General features: G+C 34.4%; 3 protein-coding genes across 3 annotated transcripts; 2 read left to right on the plus strand and 1 right to left on the minus strand.

Annotated features, from left to right (window-relative positions):
- Positions 1 to 1,011: 1,011 nt before the first annotated feature.
- LOC146168368 (tyrosine-protein kinase BAZ1B-like) lies at positions 1,012 to 16,008 on the minus strand. The gene is made up of 25 exons (XM_083386259.1): positions 15,820 to 16,008; positions 15,299 to 15,415; positions 13,759 to 13,903; positions 13,451 to 13,634; positions 12,339 to 12,472; positions 12,104 to 12,247; positions 11,070 to 11,752; positions 10,457 to 10,687; positions 9,802 to 9,987; positions 9,392 to 9,491; positions 8,966 to 9,091; positions 8,510 to 8,704; positions 8,256 to 8,350; positions 7,302 to 7,511; positions 6,207 to 6,349; positions 5,608 to 5,697; positions 5,101 to 5,275; positions 4,468 to 4,719; positions 4,233 to 4,296; positions 3,724 to 3,854; positions 3,373 to 3,527; positions 3,237 to 3,302; positions 3,053 to 3,124; positions 2,104 to 2,401; positions 1,012 to 1,808 (listed from the first exon to the last, which is right to left on the minus strand). The coding sequence occupies exons 1-25, from the start codon at positions 15,933 to 15,935 to the stop codon at positions 1,508 to 1,510; spliced, it is 4,413 nt and encodes a 1,470-aa protein (XP_083242385.1). The 5' UTR covers positions 15,936 to 16,008; the 3' UTR covers positions 1,012 to 1,507.
- Positions 16,009 to 18,628: 2,620 nt separating this feature from the next.
- Positions 18,629 to 20,428, plus strand: LOC146168369 (RCC1-like G exchanging factor-like protein). The gene has a single exon (XM_083380961.1). The coding sequence runs from the start codon at positions 18,777 to 18,779 to the stop codon at positions 20,217 to 20,219; it is 1,443 nt and encodes a 480-aa protein (XP_083237087.1). The 5' UTR covers positions 18,629 to 18,776; the 3' UTR covers positions 20,220 to 20,428.
- An 8-nt stretch (positions 20,429 to 20,436) lies between these two features.
- On the plus strand, positions 20,437 to 22,381 carry LOC146168370 (uncharacterized). The gene is made up of 4 exons (XM_083380972.1): positions 20,437 to 20,871; positions 21,020 to 21,155; positions 21,570 to 21,685; positions 22,075 to 22,381. Exons 1-4 carry the CDS (start codon positions 20,831 to 20,833, stop codon positions 22,247 to 22,249), a joined length of 468 nt encoding a protein of 155 aa, XP_083237098.1. The 5' UTR covers positions 20,437 to 20,830; the 3' UTR covers positions 22,250 to 22,381.
- The last annotated feature ends 359 nt before the right edge of the window (positions 22,382 to 22,740 follow it).

The following is a 22,740-nucleotide window of genomic DNA, read 5'->3' on the forward strand; positions in this document are numbered from 1 at the left end:
GAAGCAGATTCTTAAGAGGTATAATGTGACTGTGTTCTGTACGCGTTTAAAAGTTACCATTTTAAGTTAAGATAGAAAATTTAGCTGACTTGGCACACAGCTCGGCGCAGATGTTGCGCTAATCGTGGCACAATAACACCCTGAAAAAACGATCTTCGTTTAGTATTGCACGTGGTGAAAGGCGTGCTTGTAATTTAGCACTAGTTCCGTTCATTGAACTTGAAAACTGCGCTGCTGATAGTCGAATTATGTATGATTCTACCACAATTAATCACACGTATTTCACGGTCTTGGTTTGTTATTTTTGCATGAAGTTAACGATTGCACACCGTGATTTCGCAGCTGGCGCCTGACAGGATTGTCGACGACGCAAGTGCTCGCTTTTGCTGGACGCATTTAGCTGTTTCTGAGTTTTTTTTATCACGTTTTGCAATCACCATTCTATGACGTCATACTGTCAATGTTTTATGACGTCATTATTCATTAACGTTAGAAGAAAAACAGGTAAATTCCCAAGTTGAAAATTCAGAACCCCTTTTTGATTTTCTGGTTACGCCCCTGATTGCCCCCCCCCCTGGAAAATTTTCTGCGGGCGCCCCTGCTAGTCACCGTTCGTATTTACACTAGACAAGGCTAATGTTTGAAAAAGAATAATGGTGATAAGTCTGGTCCCCTGAAGCAAATGTCATAAACACATTATATACTGACGGGTCCTCGTGCTACTTCCACCGGTAAAATTTTTAGTTAACTCTGTGAGCTGGTGCCCTCTTGGATACGCAGTGCCGTATTACTAAAGGTATCAATTAAAAAGCTTTTTCGGTGACGGGGACCATAGAATAGCATTTACTGTAACATTCCGATGTCACACCATAAAAGCAGAATTAACACGTTCCTTGGTTAAAAGCACTGGTTTATAATATTTTAGTTGTTTTCTTGCCGACAGGATGGTAGCGGTATCCAAATAATATGTTTTAACTTGCCGATATTATCAAATAAGTCACAATGTGACAATGGACATCTACTGAATATTTATTAGCTATCTCACGCCAGAAACAAATTCAAAGGGCAGTATATTGGAGCTTCACGTGACTTTAAACAAAAACTGAATGAACGCCGTCGCAAGCAATATAAAATACGCTTAGTAAAGAAGTTCACCAAAGTCAGGTTATAATACAAAAACGGTATTTAAAGTTTAGTGTTTTTTTAACCAATTGCGGCAACGAGATTCATCCTTACGTTATGGTAAAGGACGAATTGTGAAAAAATATTGATTTTAAAGAAATAGCGTTGGTAAAAAGACAACGCAAAATTCGTTTAATAAATACGCTAGGGTTAGAAATCAAAACTTTTCAGTAGAGTTTGAAGCGCAAAGTTGGTGTAAAATTCTACTATAGCCGTAAAAATTAACATAACAAAACCTAAAATTATTCTAAAACGTCTCTTGTGCGTTGCAGCGACATGACCATTGGTGGCCTTTTTGTTCTACTGATTGAAATCCAGTATTAAATCAAAGCGCGGAGCCAAAGAGTTGTTTTAACCTTTTCTGATATGCGGAGTCAAGTTGATCGCGACATGCCTTTACGAAACCCTGGATCATTCTATTGGCCTCCTTTACAACGAACGATGTAGGTTGATTGTAAGTAAGTGCATTGTCCAGAATCAATCGAATTTCTTCCATCATTTGTTCGACAACTTGATCGTCGTCACGGTCTTGCGATTCGTTTATGTGCAGCAGAACCTCTTTTAGAGAAATCGGTTGCTTGACGATTTCGTAATAATCCGGTACATCTTCTGGATCGACTGGCTCCCTGAAATAAATTAAAGTGATAAAGTAAAATTTCGCCTTAAAGCAATTATTTTCTGCTTATTAAGGGAAACGTAGTACTAAAAAAGAAAACAACAAAGTGCCTTAGTCACACCCTAGCCCAGTGCCCTTTCCCTTTCCATGGATTCTCAACCAATTGTGGACAATCTTTTCACGCCACGATTGAGAAATCCTGCCTAGCCCTTATATTTATAAGAAAATAGGAAACTTTAAAGTGATTTCTTCCCGTTTAGTAATTCCTCTTTAAAGCAGCATAAATGCATTATTTCCTTACACACCTGAAAAACTCAGAATACTGAAACTTCATGAGTTTCTCAATGATTCGGCAACAAACGCTCGATTGGCTTTCCACTTCCTCTTCACAAGACCCATCCTCGTCGCCATCGTTGTTTCCAGAGTCTTCCTCCTGTTCCTCTTGTTCCGACCCTTCCTCCCTGTTGCTGTCTTCGAAATCATCGCTATCAACCTCCTCCTCTTCCTCCTCCCCGTCTTCGTCTTCTTCCTCCGAGTCCGATCCGGAGTTGAGAATGCGGTAGTTTCTTCTCTTACCCCGGGTTTGACGCTTTTCGGTGATGTCTGAAGGAAAATACACTTTTGTAACGAATGCATAAAATAAGAGGAAGTTTTTGGTAGAGCGAAACTATTCAAAATCCAGGTTTAAGCAGACAAACGACCTACCCTTAGTTGTTTTCAATGATTACTTTGTGTATAGAAAGCGTAAAGATTAGTTTCACAAAGTTGTACCATAATGCAGTGTTTCTAAGTCTTTTTTCACGGCGACCCAAGTACTAAGCGTAAGTATAACAGCAAAGCTTTGGCGACCCAATTATCTTCACTTAACTTTTTGCAAGCTTGAAGTAAACAAAGAAATAAGAAAGTAGCATTGATAAGGTTAAATTTATTACATACGGTTCATGTCGTCGTATTGCCTCCATAATTTTCGTAAATTTTGGAAAGTGCTCGCTGAGAATCAATCTCAATAAATTTAACTATAACAAAATAACTCAGTCGGCGACTCAAGTAAATCAAACGGCGATCTATTTTTGGTTCCTGGCCCATAGGTTGAAAAACACTGCCCTAAAGCGACCATTCAGACATGACTATAACAAATGCATTAAAAGCCATTGTCGTGGCTTTTACAGCCTTCTCAAATTTAACAACAGAGTAGGCGTTTCGCGGAAATACATTCCTAATTCAACGTTACATTATTCACGTTAAACTACTAACCATTTTCACCTCTTCCGGTTCTGGTACGACTTCTGGTGGATTGAGGTTGGACGAGAAAATCGTCTTCATTTTCTTTTGTTAAAAAAAACTAATATTAAACAAAATACACACGAGCTCATTACAAATTTGTTTAATACATTATCATTATTTTATTTTAAAGGGACTTTAAATGAATATTCCTTACGAAAAACGTATCGCCTCTTAGACTTCCGACTCCTGATTCTTAATGACCTTCTTTGTCCATTTTCGTCTGGAAGCACAACGTAAAGATAAAAACAGTTACCTTTTAACAAAGTTTACTTTGTTCGATTTCTTCTTACCAGAAATATCTTCATCATTATTAGAATCACCGTCGTCGTCATTTTCTTCCTCCTCTTCTTCTTCCTCATCTTCATCTCCTTCTTCATCTCCTTCTTCTTCTTCTTCCTCTTCTTCAGTGTTCGAGATGTTTTTGCTTCGCGATGCTGCTCTTGAGCTATAAGGAAAAATAGCACTTTTTTAATACCCTATAATAAATGGATAAAAATCATCATGTTTTATATGTCTTTAAGTACGCTTAATACTCTTGAGACATGGATCACAAAACTTTAAGTTATTTAACAGAATGACCTAGCTACTATACGTCAAGTTGTACTATCTACAGCATCGACAAAATGTAAAAAAAAACCTACGGTCTTTTGTACTGATACAACTCCCACTTGATAGAGTTATTGAGGATAACAAAAAGAAGGTTGAGTCGTGAGAGAAGGACAGCATCCATGACAGCTTTCTTCCAACGTTCAACGCGACATTCCGCCTCCACCTAATAAATATTGTTGCCGAATAAAAAAAAAAACGATCGGCGCAAGGAATGAAAACATTATACGCCATTTCGGAGCTGCGAGTCTAATCCGATGGACGCACTGTGATAGCAAGGGCATAAGAATAAATATATTATCAACAATAGAAATAATTACTCAGGGAGTTTGGTTGACTTTTCATTGCAAATTGTATTAGAACTACTTGAATTTAAAGATTTCAAACAACTGTTTTTTTGTTTATCAAATTATCACCATTTCGACGCTAGAAAATTTAGTGGAAATGCTAAATGTGTTTCGTTTTAAACCAAATTAGTACCGCTAAATCTTAAATATCTGCCGCACAAAACATGTGAGATACATCGGAAAGTTTACACACAAACCTTTCCGCGTTCCGAGCTTTGAGCGGTTTTGTCGGAGACGCCCGTCATGTATTGTCGTAGGAATCTGAAAAGGTCAAATGTGTACGCGACTGTAGAAAAGTTTTGCATTCAAACTTTAACGGCCAACCCGCCGCACTTACAAAGCTCAACGTGTCACAACTGAGTATATTTGCGAAAAAAATTAGCTAGATGACTTTGCTTGTTTCTTTGCCGGTAGAGCTAATTGGAAACTCACTTTGTAGGAATGGATCGGTGAATGTCGAGCAGAAGCTGACCGAAGTCCTGGGCAGACTCAGCGGTCGCCACCCGCTGCACGATCACTTCTGGTTCGCTCAACTCACAGATGCCGCCGCGACATGCGTCGTTTACCAGTGACGTCATGTGTTTACGTAACAACCTCACGTGCAGTTCCTCGCCGTCAGATGCCAGTGCGGAGCGGCGGGTAGACTCGGCTTGTGTTAGCATGTTGATCTTCTTGTTGATTGACCTGCAATATAAACGGCATCAAGAATTATTTACTAGATTGTACGTGATAAAAATAGATTCTTAACTTATATTACACTTGGCCAACTTGGTTCTTGTGTTCCGTTTTTTAGACGTTTAAAAAGAGTCACACCGTTGCCTAGGTTAAATGAGGTATTTCTAGTGTTCAAGTATGTCGCCCTAAAATGGGTATATACAATTTTCAAACTGGCGATCTTTCAAGAACATTAAATAACTACTGTTGCAATAAACGCAATATTTTCCGAGCTACAAACCATTTTAGCGTGTTTAAAATAATTAAAGAAGCAATTAAGTTGTGGCTCCGCAATAACTATTACAAGATATTTTGTACCTTTATTTCTTGAGTTTTGTCAACATTGCATACCTGACGATAGCGTCATAGTGCTTGTTCAGCGATTTGAGCAGCCTTATCTCCCGTGCTCCGTTGGGAAGCAAGCTTTTAATAAGGGCGTCCAGTTCCTCTTGACTTGCCACTTGCATCCACAGATTCTGGCCCGGTCGAGGCCACGTTGTCTCTTCCTTCGATTTGCGGAATCGAGCTTTTGAAAAAAAAAATGGAGAGCGACATGTAGATGTTTGACATCATAGCTCAAGTAAATTTCATACAACATTAATATTATTGTTTGCTGTGTCTACTTTTACGCTTTGTAAGTTATTGACTTCTAAGATTAAATCACCAAGTCAAACAAGAAGCTTCCGTGTAACTTACAATCCGCGTTTGACAGACAGACTTGTACTTGGACGCATATTTTGAAAAAAAAAATTTCCGTCTTTAATAAATGTTTTCTAAATAAATAATCTTAACTTTTATATATAAGAAAGCCCTGTAGCAAATTGCTCAAACTAATAAAGTTACACGGGCATCGCATACGTTTCTTTTTAGATGGCGATAGTTGAGCCAACGGAATATCCTCATCATCAGACGATAAAACCTCAGTGGGGCTTTTCTTTGCTGGGGAAGCTGTAGAATTAAAACACTAAAGCTTAACAGAAGTCGAGTGATATCTGGTGAGTTTAGAATTTCAAGTTAGTCATATCGGGTTAAGTATTACAAGTGAGGACAATATATTGTGTTATTCAAATAGTGCAATGCCTTTATGCAAAAAAAAACGTGTCCAAGTACAGTAGTACACTATGGATATTACAATATGCACACTTGCAGTGAGGGGATTTAGTAGATCCAAAAATATGTTCTTCAAACTTCAGTACATCTATTTTGTGTAATTCAGGGGCTTTCTATTTTTTGTGTTTTCTATTTTGTGTTTCACATCTATTTTGTGTAATTCAGGGGGTTTTAAATGTGAGGTGAGAGGGGGGCAAGCCACAATTTATAGGTAACAGGCGGTCGCCGAAATAAAGAAAACTCCCAAACAGGTTTGGACAAACCCGCGTAAACTACACAACTGGGAGCCTGACAAGGCATGTTGTTTCGGAGAATTAAGTAATACCAAATTGTCGTATTCGCCCTACCTTGAATTGTTTTCTTTGGTGATGCTGCAGGAGATATGGGATGGGCGTTCTTCTTGTGAGTGGAGGTTGAATATTCAATCCAGTCACCGACCCACCCCTTCTCAATATATAAACCGGGAGCACCGTCGCAAAAAAGCCAATACCTTCCAACAACAAATTGGACACACATTGGAATGTAATTTTATTCGTCTATATATCTATAAATATACTGGGCTTGGTTTTTAAGCAAGACGCCTAAACTTCTGTTCGTATAGCAAAAAACTAAAAAAAAGAAGAAAATGTTTATCGCGAGCCATATCGAACGGCCTTCGCGTTTTCACTCACAACATGCTTTTCGGTTATATATTAATTTGTATTGAACGCTGTTTTAACAAAACATTGAGTTTAACTTCGAAAGCTTGACATAATAGCGTCGAAAAGGCCAGCTGTTTTTCGAAGAATAGCTAAGTTCATGCAGATATATGTAATAAGTTCGCTAGAAAAAGTTTTTCGGTGTTTTGTCGAGAGATTTTCACGTACTTTTTAAAACTTTTTGAGAAATACAGTTAACAAAGAAGAAGAATTTGATTTGACTTTTTACAGTCACGCAAATAAATGCGAAAATTTATATCACGCCAGTTGAAAAAATGGCGCTTCCCGCTCATGAAAAAAAAATATATTTTTTCAATGTTTGTATTAAATTAAAGAACAAAGCAGTATGCACGTCATGGTAATCACAAAAATAAATATTTGAAAAGTTGCTTTACTATAAGGTGGGGGGTTCCCCGTGAACTAGTTTTAGGGTCCATGAAGGCCTAATGGAAATAGTACTATATATTTAAAAAGTAATCAATTTTTAAAATAACTTTAATTACAATTAAAACGATTTGCACTGAATGTTGGCTCCATTACACTTTCACAATTTTTGGACCGAAATCGGCAGATTTCTGAGTCTATTTGTATTGTGACGTCAAAGTATGACGTCACTATTGAAAATTTCTCGCCTACCGCGGTCCACGCGAGGCAAAATAAAATTTTAGGGGTACGCGGTAAAAAAAAGTTCAAGAACCCCCGCTCTAGTATATACCAGGTAACATTTAGGAACCAGTTACTCACCTGCTGTGGTTGCGATCAACCCCAAGACAGGTTCGTCTGCGAACCTTCTGCGAGAGTAATTTCGTTTCGGCGAGCGCTTTGTTGTTCTTTTCTTCTTCCTGGATTTTTTTCTGTTCTTTCTCCAGTTCAAGACTCTCCTCATATCTTCTTCGTTTCCGCTCCTGCTCCTCCAAGCGATGCTTCTCTGCCATTTGTTTGCGATTCTTAACTCTGCAAATATAGAGTTATTTTACGCCAATCGGTTTTGAAGGTCGGGTTAGTTAGATAAGGTAGTTTTTCAACGCAATTTTGCTAAACTTCGATCCTGTTTTATTACAATAAATAGGAACTCTTGTTCCAGAAATATAGTAAGCTACATCTTACCTTTACTTCTACTTACCATCTTGTAGTGATAACTTCATTTTTTAGACATAGTTTAAACAAGGGCAAAGTGCAACAGAGATTTCACAATTAAAATAGGTTCAACACCATGTAAAATGTTGGATAACACGAATTTCATTTGGTAATTACACAAAACTAAAACATGACAGTACTTATCAAAGTTTCTATCGCAAAAAAAAATTTGTTCGTGAAAAATAAAATAGTTTGGCCTTGCACCCGCGCGCTCGTCCAATGCGAGTGCAACTTGCTCCGGTAGAGTGCTAATTGACATTCAATCGACCAAATGGCGGGCCTTTAGCAAAACTTAAGTCATTGTTATCAGACCCAAATGGGCAAATTATCTTGTACGCGAACTTATTGCGTAAATCGTTTACGTTTTACATTTGTGTAAATACGAAAACAAATTAAACAAGCGCATGAATTCCTAGGCAATAAATAGTTGGTGAAATTTCTATCCATTAAAACATTAGTGCGAGTGGTATTTCGTACGGACGAGTGATGATTGGCCGAGAATCATCCGACTGACGAGTGCGAATTTTAATTCAATACAAACGTGAAAATTCAAATTATTACCTGCTAATGAGATCAACTTCTTCTGAAGCTTCCTTCGGGGAGGGGACAGCAGAAGATTTGGTTTCAGATGGATCAACAGGGTCATTCATATTTTCCTCAATTTTAATACAAATATTGAGAATATAACAAACAATACATTTTTGTTAAATAAAAACGTGTTGAGAGCAGCCAAACATTTTTATGTATGGCTGCTACCTTCGCTAAAAAGATTAAAAATAACCAAAAATAAAGGTGCAAGTCAAGACTTGATATACCTTCTTTGTTTTCCTGTCTTTTCTTTTTTCCTTTTGGTTTTGACAGTAGGTGTGCCATAAATTGGCCGCCTTCTGTGAAGTGTCCTCCATGTGAAATTCAACTGCGTAAGTGTTCATCACTCTGTACATGAGAGAGGTGAGAACTTCAACCTGTTCAACAGGTTCCATTTCATACAATTCAAGCTCGAATAGATGCTGAAACAGAATATTGAGAAAAGTTAAACTTGAATTTACTTACTATCCCATTCTTGTTGAAACAGAAACTATTTAGGTAGGAAATTTAGAAGAATTAAATATTTTTTTACAATAATTTGTTGTATTAGTAAAATTGGAATTCTAATACTACTACAGATAAGACAAGGTTTACTTTATAATGACCAATGACGGTACATGTGCAAAGGTAACACATTTCAGCCTCAACACCTCTGTAGCTATGAAGTAAGTAAGATAACATACATTGGTAGACAATCCAGTATCAAAGCTTTGCATGCCATGATCACTATTATCATCATCAAGGTCTTCATCAATTTGACGCAAACATACTCTGGTCAATTCACAGCAAACTTCAGGAGTTACTTGGATCTAGATTAAAAAACAACTTTTCATACAACTTTTCATATACACCGAATTGCGCTATTAGATGCGTAAATACAACTGTTATCTGGTCATAAAGTCAAATCTGGTGCATCAAATGGTTATATACCTGATAAAAAAAAATAAAAAACATGTCTTTCGCAAACTTTAGTTCTATATTTGATTGGTGTATGCAATTTAATTAAGGATATGTTTATTAAATCAATGTTGAATAAAAAAAAAAAAAAAAAAAATTGTTTTAGTCATACAAGTCATAAAAGTATTAGGCATCTTTTGAAAAAAACATACCATGTTTAATTTGTAGTCAAGAACAGAGTAATCCTTTGCAATGTCATCAACCAGAAGAGTTTTTAAAAGGACAATCAATACTTTACTGGTAACTAAGTATCTAAAACAAGTTAAATTTCATTTTATTAATCACTCATTACATGCAGATATAGGTCTTTTAAAAAAAACCTTCCACTTCACAAATGAAGTAGCATTGGATGAACAGTTATTTTAAATATAATATTAGATCATAAATTGATTTGTATAACATCAAATCTGGCCGGAAATATTTAAGACCAAACATTTTTTCATTGTTTTATTACCTTTATTTTTAAATGCTTCACAAGATCAATCAAATTACTTTGGTTCACCTTTTTTTTTTAAGTTACACTAATGCCGCCAAAATTGTTTGGATTCGAAAACATACATACCCATTTTTGCCAGCAATTAGAGCATCTGAGAGTGATTGAATGTTAAATTGTTTGTGAAAAGTTGGATCTTTTGGTGTCAGTAAGGAATGGTAAGAATGCAAGAATTCGCATAGCATCACAATGTCTCCAAACAATGTATTGGGCAGGTTCTCTGGCAATGATACAAGCTCAAACCCTGGCAGTGACCTACACAAATTTAAGATTGGTTCCCGATCAGACATCAAATAAAGAATGTACTCAAAATTATTTACAGTTAATAACAACTTTTCAGAAAAAAATTGTCAATAAGTGGAAGATAAAAAGCAAAACTTTCAAAAAGTTTATTCGCTTAAGATTCAAACAAAGGCAAAATAATATATAAATAAAGGTGGTGATTAAGACCAAATTGTCCGAATGCAAGTAACCCTAAAGCTGAAATTGATTGTGTTTATCAGATCTACTGGTGGACTAATTTGTTGATTTGCAACAAAGTTTTCACCAAAAAATGTAAACAAACACAAAGGCTGACTGTTTCTAGGAACTATGCATACACAAAGAGTTAGAAAACCGATTAAAAACAATTCAGTAGGACAAATAATCACAACCGGATCACGTACAAAAATTTTCGGCGGGTCATATATTATTTTTTTGTCCAGTATACTACACTAATACTAACTTTGCACTTCCACCTTTTACAAGATGCAAATCTTCAAATGTCTCTGGTTCAAGCAATTTTGCTGCTAAAATTTTTTTTTTCCTTAATTCGCTGAAGTAATTCTTCCGTTCTTCAGGTGTCATTGCCTGAAATCTTTTCTTTTGCTCCAACAATTCCCACTTGTTTAAAATATCCTCTTTTACTTCCGCTGGAAGATTTAGCAACTGTTTTTTGTTCAAGATTTTACATGCCCTGCAATTTGTCATATGATATTATAATATACTGTATAAAATGCTAGGTCCATTTAGAGGTGTTATTCTTAACCTTTTCAAATAAATTATTGTTAAGACTTGCAATCAATTTAAAATAAACAACACTAGGACGATGTTATCAATTAAATGAAGAGATTCATACAACCATAAGGTGCATTTAACACAGGCTTATTTCATATTATTGTCAGAATGGAGTTACCCAAGGCCACAACGTAAGAAATCAAGCAATTAGATGCATAAAATTTAATATAATAAAATTCTGTTGGCTAGTTTTCTACAGCTTTATTACTGTGGGTCCTAAAACCATTTTTTACAGTAATTAGTTTCCGGTTCTAAAATAATTTTTATATTGTTTTACTTACGCTGTTATAGTGGTTTTGTACTTTTGGGGCCTAAATTTTATTTCCTTTTTCAATGAGATGATCTGTCGGACAATAGTCGGTTGGGTTGGTTTTCTGGGAGAGCCTTTGGCTGGTGTTGAACGTAAAGTCCTTGATTGCAGAAGCTTAATTTTTCCTTTTTTTGTAAGTTCAAGAATGGTGGCTTGTTTCTTTTTTCTGGGTGATGAACTTTTTCTTGACGATCCAGATTGCCGATCAGGCGACAAGTTTCTGGCCACTTCCGACAAGGCGTCATCTATTAGAATAGATTCATGAACAGTTCCATTTACCAACCCCGTGCTTGCGCAATGGTTAGCTTGTGCAGGAGATTTTTTTAAAAATAAGTCCATGCCAGTTGGAGATTTTACTTTCTTTTTTTTAGCCAATTTACCATGTTTACGACGCTTAGAGTCCACCAGATTTGTTGAATTAGTTTTACGCTTTTGAGGACCATTGTATTTAACAGGGGACTTATTGAACAATGCCGGCAAACTGTTTTTATCATCAAGATTGGTACAATCTATAGTACAGTCATTTAGTTTTTCATGACCGAATTTTAAATCATTCAGTATTTGATTGTATTTGGAAATGGTGACAGTTGCATCTTGAAGAAGAAAAGATTCCTCCTCTTCTGTGATTAAAGATGGCAAACTGTACTGACACACCTACAACAAAACAATTGTAAACTAAATTACATTTAAACACCTAATTTGTTGATAAAGTAAGTGTATTATGACAACAAACCTTACAGGCAGGTCAAAATAGTCAAAGTTTAAACTCGATTTTAGAAGTAACTGAGGGCGCCATTGAGTAAAAAAAACTTACTTTTTGTAGAAAACTATAAATATAAGGAGGTTCAGTAAAATCAGACCTAATAAAATGTACATTCCATTAAAACATTTGGGTGAGTTTATCGCATAACCTAAAAATAATGTTGCTTCTGTTTTTATCTCAAAAACAATAGGCAATTGTATATTTAATGTAAAATGATTTATCAAAATTAAACTGTTATATACCAATTTATCATCAACAATCCATTTAACTTTTTCTTTCATTCCTGCTGGTCGTATTGCATTGCTTCGTATAAAAAGTCTAATTAATTCCTTTGTTGGAGGTTTTGCTGTCCTGGTTAGATATTCAACTGGGACACCATCAACTATCTGCATATTTGAAAAATTTAAATTTATAGGCTAAAATGAAAATGCAGGTTTGTTTTATTCACTATTTATATCATAATTACACATGACAAACCTTATTTTCATCTACCAACAAAATACTATAATGTAAAGGGAGAAGTTTTAAGCATTTTTCTTTTGTTCCAAACATGGTGGTGCTACCGTTGTAAGTTTTAGCTACAGTTGAGGCCCTTGGAGATCTGCGATTGCCTGTTAAGTGTTTAAACAATATAGCATTAAGAAAGTATTACACAAGAGCCAAGTTAAAATCTTATGTAAAAAACTATTGTTATATAAATGCATAAAATGCCAATTATTTTCTGCATTTGGCACCATCCTTACATAATAAGAAGTACAATGCAGCAAGCAAGTTAAGCATAAAAACATTACTGTTGCAGAGTTAAAATCTAAAGACAAGTTATACTAGTTGCAATAACATACGCATGTATATGCAGAACATGAATTTAATTGACACTGGTCAATTGTATTACAAATGTGCTGACAAACAACAACATCGCAGAACAAACCGGTTAAAACAAAGGTCTGACCAGCCAAGCATTTTAAACTGGCCAACATCTTTTTTTCTTAAGCTTGTCAGGGACAGGTCCAGACATGTCACCCTTAACTCTGTTGTTTTTTTTTTGTTTAAACTCTAAAATTTGAATAGCTGTTAGGTCAGATAAAATTTATAATTGCCAAGCAACATTAACCATCATTAAGACGTTTCGATATGAACTTTCATCCTCTTCAGCTAATGTGACTGAAGAGTATATCAAAACATCAAGGTATAAAAGGTGGGACGCAATTCTTATCATATCGAGTTTCTAGTAGGAGCATTAATTTCTACCTTCTGGTGTTGAACGAGTACAATGATGTTGGTAAGGTGGAAACACTTAATTTGGGGCTACAGTCCTGGATAGATAACGACTCGAGTAGATGCAATCTAAACATGTCGGAAGCCACTCCGAGCACTTCGGGTTTGTAAAAATCAACCTTATGGTATGAATGTAAGAATTGCGTCCCACGTTTTATAAGTGATGTTTTGATTTAGTTCTCAGTCACATTAGCTGAAGAAGATTAAAGTTCATATAGAAACGTTTTAATTAAAATGATGTGGTTCTACTCTGACTTTTTGGCTATGAAATGAAAAATACTCTGGTAATCACAAAGCAAACAAATGACACCTACCGGTTGTAAAAAGGTCAGTAATTAAAGCCTGCCTTCCTTTGTTTTCTTTATCACTAGAGGGCGACACTGTGTTGGACGATTTGTTTATGCTGGATTCATCATCTGAAATAATTGTGCTATCTGCTTGTTCCGAGTCTGGAAGGCTTTTAATAACCTTAGCTTGATAAGTGGAATTTTCCTTTGGCTGTTAAATAGAAATATATAGAACAAGACCATGGTATTAAAATTTTAAGAGTACTGCAAATCATATGATATTTTTAATGAAAAACTTTTACAAAAAAGTGAGTTTAATAATTTAATATACTCACAGTAAACACCACCATTTCCCCAGGTTGCAGTTTTGTCATAAACATGTTGTAGACCTGTGCTACAATGTTTTCCAGACCAGCAAAAGAATGTTGAACAATTTTTAAAACCGGTTCTTCCCATAAACTCTCATATGATTGAGCAAGTCTGGCAGGCAAATTAAAAAATATGTAACAAGCCTTTATTAAAGTGAAAACCTACTGCCTATTGCATATAACTTTGTAGTTACCGGATCCAACATACATCTTTTGCTATAATGTTGTATACAAATAGGCTGATGTATCGGTTTATCAATAATGTAGGAGTCGGTGACTAGTTTATGATGTCATTATTCATTAATGATAGACGGAAAATAGGGAAATTCCCTTAGTTGAAAATTCGAGACCCCCATTTTTAATTTTCTGGATACGCCCCTGTTTTTATGTTATCACTACAAATTTGTGTAACAAATTATTTATTTGCATTTACATTTAGTCATATCATGACAGAGCTTTTCGGCTATTTACATAATACAGGATGTGATATTATTTTGTTATATTATCTTATCAAACCATATTAAACCACTTCTCTAACCAATATTGATCTGTTTCTCCTGGAAATAGCTCTGGAAATTTAGTGTAGCTGTTATGGACATCATACTGAATGGTATGGAAGTGAAGAAAAAGGTGAAATAATTCCTATTATTAAAAGGTTGGCTAGTTTTGTTGTAATTTATGACCAAATCATACACATTTTATTTTTTATTGGTAGATTTATCATTTTTCCATGAAGTGGTTGAGCATCACAAGTTTCTGCTGCTGGGAACACCTACAAAATCTTAAACTTTTGCGTGCAACTCAAACTTTGTGTCCTTAAATCAAAACCTTTTATAATACTAATTTGCAAATTAAAACTATAGCGACTCATTCCAATGCACTATAGTATTCTGGTGAAATAAACTGTCAACACGTCATTGCCTAATATCAGATTTTGTAATAAAAGGTGTTCATGCAGCAATAGGAGAACCAAACATGGGTATTTTTTTAACATTTCAATCTATGACCTACTGATGAATAAAATTGCATTAAGGATAACTTAGCTTCCAATACTTAAAATGGTATACATATTACCACATGAGAGTTGGCACTTGAGCCACACAGGATTTTTAAAAATATGGTAACAAATGATGAATTTTACTTTGTTTTTTTATCGGTAACACTGTATTCTTACATCACATGTTAACTAGTTGAATGTGAGCAGCGTTCTATTAAACACATTCGTTTGTCACAATATATTTATTATTTACAACTAAAACATAGATAAACGAAGACACCATAGTTTAAACATGAGGTACACTTCTACTATGTTATATTTACACTACACTTGAAATATAAGAGCAGTTTAAAAAAACATGTCAAAGTGCTGCATGCAGCACAAGGGCTACAGTTTGCCCATATCTGGCCTAGGGCATAAGAAAAATGTTAATTACTGAACTGTTTTATTTTACTGTCTTAATTTGACTTACTTAGAATTTACACATTAGAAAAATAGTTTTCATCTTACCTTTTTCTGCAGCTAATTTCAGAAAGAGTTGCTTCTTTGTGTGTCATTCCAAGCTTTCCGGTACATTGGCATTTCCAAATAGGTTGTTCATAAAAATCAAGTCGCTCCTTATACTCACTGAGTTTAGACAAACAGTAAAAAAAACATTTACAACACAAACTGCAGGTAATATTGAAAATCTAAAATTTAAGTAAAAAGTTTAAGAAAGCAATGTAAAATGCCCTATTAGTTCATAAAATTCGAACTTATTCATGTCAATGTCTTATGTTTTGTTTGCTTAAAAAAGTTCAGTGAAAAGAACTAAGTCGCCAAAGCTTCGCCATTGACTTGTGCCTAATATTTGGGTCACCAGAAAGGTTGAGAAACACTGTGTTGATCAAATTTTTTTAAACAAATAAAGATTTAATAGCCGCCCCCAATGCATAAAGCAGTAACATAGTTGTATGGTGCAGGACAAATAATCTAGGAATGCGCTTAAATTTGGCAATATGGTGTAGAATGACATGTTAGTTGCTATTTACCTTTCTGAATAAAATATTTCCTTTGTATGCTGTATTACAAATGGCTTTGATGCATCATCATCTGGGGAAGCTGCTTTTATGCTTCCATCAAAAATCCGCTTTCCAAGAAGAGGCATTATTTTGTATATTTATTTTTACAACAAAACTGCTATTTCATAATGGCTTTCTATTAGGACAAACTGCAGATAATAAACCTAAAATTAACAAATATATATATATATATATATATTGGATGAAAATTAATTTCATTATTATTTTTATTGTTAACATTTGGATTAAGCTTGTTTCAACACTGCTTGATCTTTTATCCATGTCATAAGATCAAAAATAACCACAACGGTTAAAAATTATCTAAAACATCTTTACTAAAATACAGAATACTGCACTTACGCCAAAAATGGCATCACTAGTTTTGCTTAAAAACTGCAAACACAAGGAAAATACAAAAATGCCTAAATATAAAATGACAAATAAAACACAACGTCAGAATTACAATATAGTCAAGATGAAAACCTTTTTTACGAAGAACTAATGATGCAGTTTTTTGATGTATAAGTAAGGTAACTATTAACTGGCAATCCATGAATAAATAGAATAAAACAATGAAAAGGTACATTTTGTTTTAAGTTTCCATAAATATACATCATTTGAAGATACCCTATCTTTTTATATAATTTATAAGGTCATTTTTCGCCCCTTATCAAATAAAACTACTATGCGCCCAACAAAAATGGCGCGCATTCACCCTCGCGACAAACCTCGTATATTCGTCAACTGGTAACACTAACTTATTGTCCGAACGCAAACTTTCGTTTTTTTCAACGATGTTTCTCCTTTGTTGTTAGTTCATTACAACTAGAACAGGCGGAAAACTAAATGCAAAAGTAGAAAGATATATATCGCGAAACGCTACTCCCATTAAAAAAAGTTGTACTTTTTGTCTGAGCTTTTCATAAAGCTGACAAATGGCATTTTTTGTCTGGAAACGGCTAACACGGGGCAGCGGAATAATGATCAAACACTGGCATAAGCGACTCTTTATACATTTTAAATACAGATTTACTAATATAGGAAAGGTACTAGCATTTGTTAATTCCAAAATATCGTTAGTTTGTGAAATGTACAAATGAGGTGAAATTAAAGAAAATAGATTTCGGCCTTATTGTGTAGCTTTTAGCGATCAACCTTGACGGAGATTTGGCGCCAAACTTAGTTACCGGTGCATAAGTAGGGAGTTTTTTTAATAACGTAAAATTTAGGTAAATTAGGTAAAAATTGTCATAAATTATTTATTCTTACAGTAATATTATTTAATTAAAAGGACTATTATCACAGTTTTAACCTATATGCTCCCCTTAAATAAACCGCAGCTTTTAATCGTCACGCATCAATAAGAAGCGTGTGATAATCTATGTTTGTGTAGCTAAATTTTCCTGTAGTTTGATTGCATTTGTATACAACGGCCGTGCTATAACTGTCGTCATAAAGCAGTTCCGGATAATTTATTTAAAGTTCAATTATGTTATATTCGTTTAGCAGTATTCTATTATAAAACGCTTTTCCATTACTAAAATCCAAATAAGGTACTTAGTAAGTACTACTTACTAACTACCTAACCAACTATACTTCTATTTTACATACCTACCAGGTTGGAAAACTTACGTCGCGCAACGGTTTTCAGTATAGCACTCCATTTTCAGCCGTGCAAATTTTACAAATAACGTTATTACAGCCGCGCAATTTCAAGCTGCAAAATTTTCTCCCCCACGAAAAATCCAAAGTTTCCAATCTGGCATAGCTATGCAACTAGTTTTTATAATGTAATCCTTGCTTATAAAAATCTAAATTTTTAAATAAGGTATAAATAATTATATTACAATTTTATTTTACAGTAACCAAACAAGTTAACAAAAAAATCTGTGATTATATTAGTGAATGTTGTTGACAGTGAATGTTTAAACAGTTGAATAAAGGTTGAATGTAGAAAGTTGAGTTCCCGGTATCCATCATAGGTAGCCTACAGCAGGGCTTTTAAATCTTTTGGGAACAGTACACACACCAGTCCTCGCAATTCAAACAACTAAGTAAAAACTATAACCTGTTAGGTTGCAATTATATATATATATAGACTCATTAAAGAGAAATCACAATCTAAACAAGTGTTTACTGTAGTGCAAAAACATTATTAACTGTTGTGACAAAAACTAGTTATTACATGCCAATAACGATTATTATCATGAGAAATATTTGGATATGGTTATGATGTCACAAGTAGAGCCAGCTCTAAGGTGTGCTGTGGCAAAAACAGTGCCAAGCATAGACAAGCTTAATGGTCCAACACCAGCCATCTCACTGATGTTGCCTTGTGGATGAACTCAATAAATGCGTATTTTTTTTGTTTTCATTTATGCTATTTTTAATTATATTTTTTGTGCTATTGCGCATACACAAATGTATTACATATGCCTGAATCAGAATTTTTTAAAGGGGGTCGATAGTTGAATTGGGTTGTTAAAATGAGTCGCTGTATGAAAAGGTTGAAAACCACTGCGCTACACCTATAAAATTTAGCAAGGCCTCATATGGCTAACAATAGTTAATAAGAAAACATTGTTTCAAATGCTGTACAGATTATTTTCAAAATTATTTCTTAACCCTTGAGAATCTGGAATGCCTTTCAGTCCTTTTTAATCAGTGGAATTTGGCAGGAAATGCTTGTAAAAAAAAACATACTGACATCACCTGCTGTGAAAGTGGAATAAATTCCTTGTGTAGGCTTTACTTTTCAACCTGGGGTGTACATATAGATATTGCTCATATTATTAAAATTTAATTAGGTTAAGAAGTTGCATTTAAACTAAGATCGTATCATTGTGTTTGTTTATATTTTAGGTTATATATTTTGCTATTGATTGGATCAGCCGAACTGTGTTTACTGTTACAGAAACTGATTACTGATGCTAAAAAACAACATATATATTTGCACGTACAAATTGGTGATGAAACAAAAATTGTTCATCCCTGTGTCACATTTAATGAAAGAATGGCGTAAACAAGCTCTATTACTGCTTTACCAGACGTCAAGATACTCTACATACAAGCCATCATATTCTGCTAATGTAAAACCAGACAAAGTACCAGTTCAACAATTCATTGGGGATCGTACATCTAGACAAAACCGAGTGCATGTATGTGGTTTAAGTGTTACTGGTGCATTGGGATGTATTGAGTTGCCTGAACCAAAAGGAAAAAGAATTCCGAGGATTGCACAGATAAGTCCATACCTTCTCAGGCTTCCAAATATTTCACATGTTGCTTGTGGATACGGGTTTACCATTTTGGCAAGCAAACGCAAAGATGCCATTAAAGTGTGGGGTTGTGGAGTGAACACTGACTCCCAGGTTGGCTTTCAAAAAAACAGGATTTTCAAACCTAAAAAAGGTGAAATTTCAAACCCATCATTTGCTTATGTACACACTCCTGCTCCTATACCACTGCCTTTAAAAACACCTCAAACTATAAAAGTTGAAGGTGTTGCTTGCGGTCGTGCTCATACTTTAATATTAACAAACAATGCAGGAATATTTACCATAGGCAACAATGCATTTGGCCAATGTGGCCGTACCATTATTGAGGGGGAAATTTACAACAGTAATAAGCGAATACATCAAATTCCACATAATTATTTCCCAAGTAAAGTTACCAGCATAACATGTGGGATGGATCATTCTCTTTTTTTGACTAAAGCCGGTGAAGTGTTTGCATGTGGATGGGGCGCTGATGGTCAAACTGGGCTTGGGTCTTTAAACAAAACATCTGAACCAACACAGGTAAAAGGCGACATTGAGGGAGTAAATATAAAAAAGCTGTCTACATTTGCGGATACCACACTTGCACTATCAGAAGAAGGACAAGTTTATGGTTGGGGCAGTTCGGAATATCAGCAACTCACCTGTGTTTCTGAGGATATTCAGGTGACCCAACCAAAACTTTTGCCCTTTAGTGAATATGGAAAAATTGTTGATATTGCAGCAGGCGGTACTGGCTGTTTAATTTTAAATGATGCCGGAGAAGTGTTTGTTTGGGGTTATGGAATTCTGGGTAAAGGACCGGAGCTAGAACACACTTCCAAGCCAAGCATGATACCAATGACCTTATTTGGCAAAACACCCCTGGAAAGCGATGTTAAAGTTAAAAGGATCAAGTCCGGTTTAAGTTCATATGCAGCTATTAATAGTAAGGGTGAATTGTTTACTTGGGGCAAAAACAAGGGTGGTTGCTTGGGTCTAGGTCACAATAGCGACCAATACTTTCCATGGCGTGTTGTTCTTGGCACAGAAGTCAGAGATGTTTTTTGTGGAGTTGATCATACAGTAATGCTGTCAAAAACTTTGTTGTAGAATCATCAGTTGACTTTTTAACCCAGGTTAATTGCATATTAGCAAGTTGGTGACATATTGTTTTGAGTGGACTCTCCAAGACACTGTGTTGCTTGAAGTATTTAGGAGCATTTTCTGTAATCTTTAGGAATTTTTCCAAACTGATGAATTGTTTACAAGAAAATTCACTTTTGAAATATGGTTAACCTTTGCAGTCCGGTATATAGTACGGTTGCGGTCTTGAAAAAGCAGTGCTTCAAACTTGTTCTAACAAAAAACCTGTTTTACAGGACTTTTTATTAACTATTTTGATATTTAAATCTTGAAAAATTTCACAATGCATTTTATAATTTCTGTATTCCAATTTTATTCAGTCATAAAGTAAAATTCATATAATAATTTCTTTACCTCTTTAGATTTAAATCTTTAACCAATGGAACACAAAGACAAAAAGTTAAAAAAAATTGTGTAACTCTAAAGTTTAAGTTAACCTTTATTATTTTGTTGAACTTTATTAATATTGTAAGTAGGTATGCCTTGTACAACACAATGCATTATGTATTTCTACTTTATCTATCAGTATAAAGAAAAACCTTAGAATAGCTTCATATGGTTTGCAATTCTTGAAAATCATGAACAAAGCATTTCGTCCATTACACCAATTCTTGCAAAGGTAAATACTTAAATTATTGGTGCACTAGTAAAGGATATATCCAAACTAATCAGATTTAAACAAAAACTTATTACTTATATGAAAGGCTTTTAAACTTTAACACCATGTATTGGAATATTTGTTGATAAAATTATCATATTACATTGAGGTCTAACCATGTTGCAAAGAACCATTCCTGGAAGTTAAAATTTAATCAGCAAAGATGCCATATCCATACATCTTTTTGCCAACTGGACAATGTAAATTCAACTAAACAACTTTTTATAAGTGATGCTTGTGCTAAGGTGAGAAAAACTAGATTTCTTTAAATATTAGTAGTGCAGTATTTTATTCGACCCCCGATAGTCAAGCCTTACAATTATCTGGCCTTTATTTTTTATCAAAAGTTTGGCCAATTCAACCAAATAAACGTACCGTTAAGCGATATTTGTTGCAGAGGACAACTGTTTTTAGGATTATTATTTGTATTTAGATGGCCTCCAATAAAGTCCTGGATATACCCAGAGATATCAGTATGCTTATTTTATCGTCTTAACATATGGTATCCCTGTATATATATAACAATAGGTTCTGTATCAATCTTTAAATAACATAAATGCATGTTTAGACAATATACTTTGTTTTTGTTATATTAGTATCAGTTGTGACATTAATATGTTTGGTGTTTTTATAAGAAAGTTTTCAGTTGTTTTTTACAGCAAATTAAAAAGGTTGCAGCAGGTGATGAATTTCTGAGAGTCATTGTTGAAGGGGGTGGTTGCTCGGGCTTTCAATATAAGTTTGAACTTGACAAAAATAAAGAAGATGATGACAGGTTTAGTTCACTTTTTTTAAGTTACATTTGTTTATTATGGTATGTTTCAGTTATAAAATACATGATAAGAAGTTTATCAAGAAAGTGATAAAAACTAAAATATTTTAACCAAATTCAATAAATTCAAATATTATGTTTTGCATGCTTTTGGTTAGCAATTAAAGAGAAATAAATGTTTTCTTTGTTTGAGACATTGGCATCAGTGTCATGAAAAAGAGGAAGGTTTTAACTGGAACCATATCTCTGTTTTGGTGATGTTAATTTAAATTACAGCATACTCTGTAATGTAAATTTAATACATTTGTCTTTTTCTGCACAGCTTAATTATGGTAATTCAAATTTATTTGAAAAAATCAAACATACAACAGTTATTACATGTCCAATAACAGGATCTTTGAACATGCTGGTATAAAAGTGGTAGCAGACGAGATGTCCCTTGAATTACTAAGTGGATCAACTGTGGACTATGAAGAGGAAATTATCAAATCTTCATTTCGAATTAAGGACAACCCTCGATCTAAAACCAGCTGTTCCTGTGGTGTTTCGTTTGCTATTGATTTATGACTGGGCACTGATGCTTCACGTTCTTTTTGCTTTCATGTTATTTTTTGTATAACTCTTATATTGTGTGTATAGGCTAATCGTACGTGTTTTTTGTCATTCTTTTAATATAATGCTTCTTTTGACTGTTACAAATGTTTGATTGAAACAAAAAATCAAGGTTTTACAGAGCTAGATCATTTTTGTAACGAAGAGTTGTTAGACTTGAGTTTTATACCTGTTTTACTTTATTATTTGTTCGTAACAGAAAATCAATCGGTGTAGATATTTTTTTAAACATTTTTTCCGCAGTAGAGTTTACATACAAAACAAAATTATTGTGTGAGTCGCTAGATTTAAAAAAATTAAGTGAAATCATAATTTTCATGAAAAAGGACCGATTTATACCGTGGTAATGTTTGCTAAATTTCAGACCGGACCTTTGGAAAAACTTCACTAAATGTTAGATTAAATACACAATCTCGAGAAATGAATATTATATAAATTTAAAAATC

Source organism: Ascidiella aspersa, chromosome 1 (genome assembly GCF_963924565.1).
Source record: "Ascidiella aspersa chromosome 1, kaAscAspe10.2, whole genome shotgun sequence".
In the NCBI taxonomy this organism is placed as follows: domain Eukaryota; kingdom Metazoa; phylum Chordata; class Ascidiacea; order Phlebobranchia; family Ascidiidae; genus Ascidiella; species Ascidiella aspersa.

Bases quoted from the DNA above. Each gene is read 5' to 3' on its own strand.
- LOC146168369 (XM_083380961.1), top strand. From the start codon at position 18,777: ATGCTAAAAAACAACATATATATTTGCACGTACAAATTGGTGATGAAA.
- LOC146168368 (XM_083386259.1), bottom strand. From the start codon at position 15,935: ATGCCTCTTCTTGGAAAGCGGATTTTTGATGGAAGCATAAAAGCAGCT. The intron at 12,248-12,338 runs GTTTGTCATGTG...TCAAATATGCAG, and splicing joins TGTTGGTAGATGAAAATAAG to ATAGTTGATGGTGTCCCAGT. The intron at 3,855-4,232 runs GTTTGTGTGTAA...AATATTTATTAG, and splicing joins AAAGCTCGGAACGCGGAAAG to GTGGAGGCGGAATGTCGCGT.
- LOC146168370 (XM_083380972.1), top strand. From the start codon at position 20,831: ATGAACAAAGCATTTCGTCCATTACACCAATTCTTGCAAAG. The intron at 20,872-21,019 runs GTAAATACTTAA...TATTACATTGAG, and splicing joins TTACACCAATTCTTGCAAAG to GTCTAACCATGTTGCAAAGA. The intron at 21,156-21,569 runs GTGAGAAAAACT...TGTTTTTTACAG, and splicing joins TAAGTGATGCTTGTGCTAAG to CAAATTAAAAAGGTTGCAGC.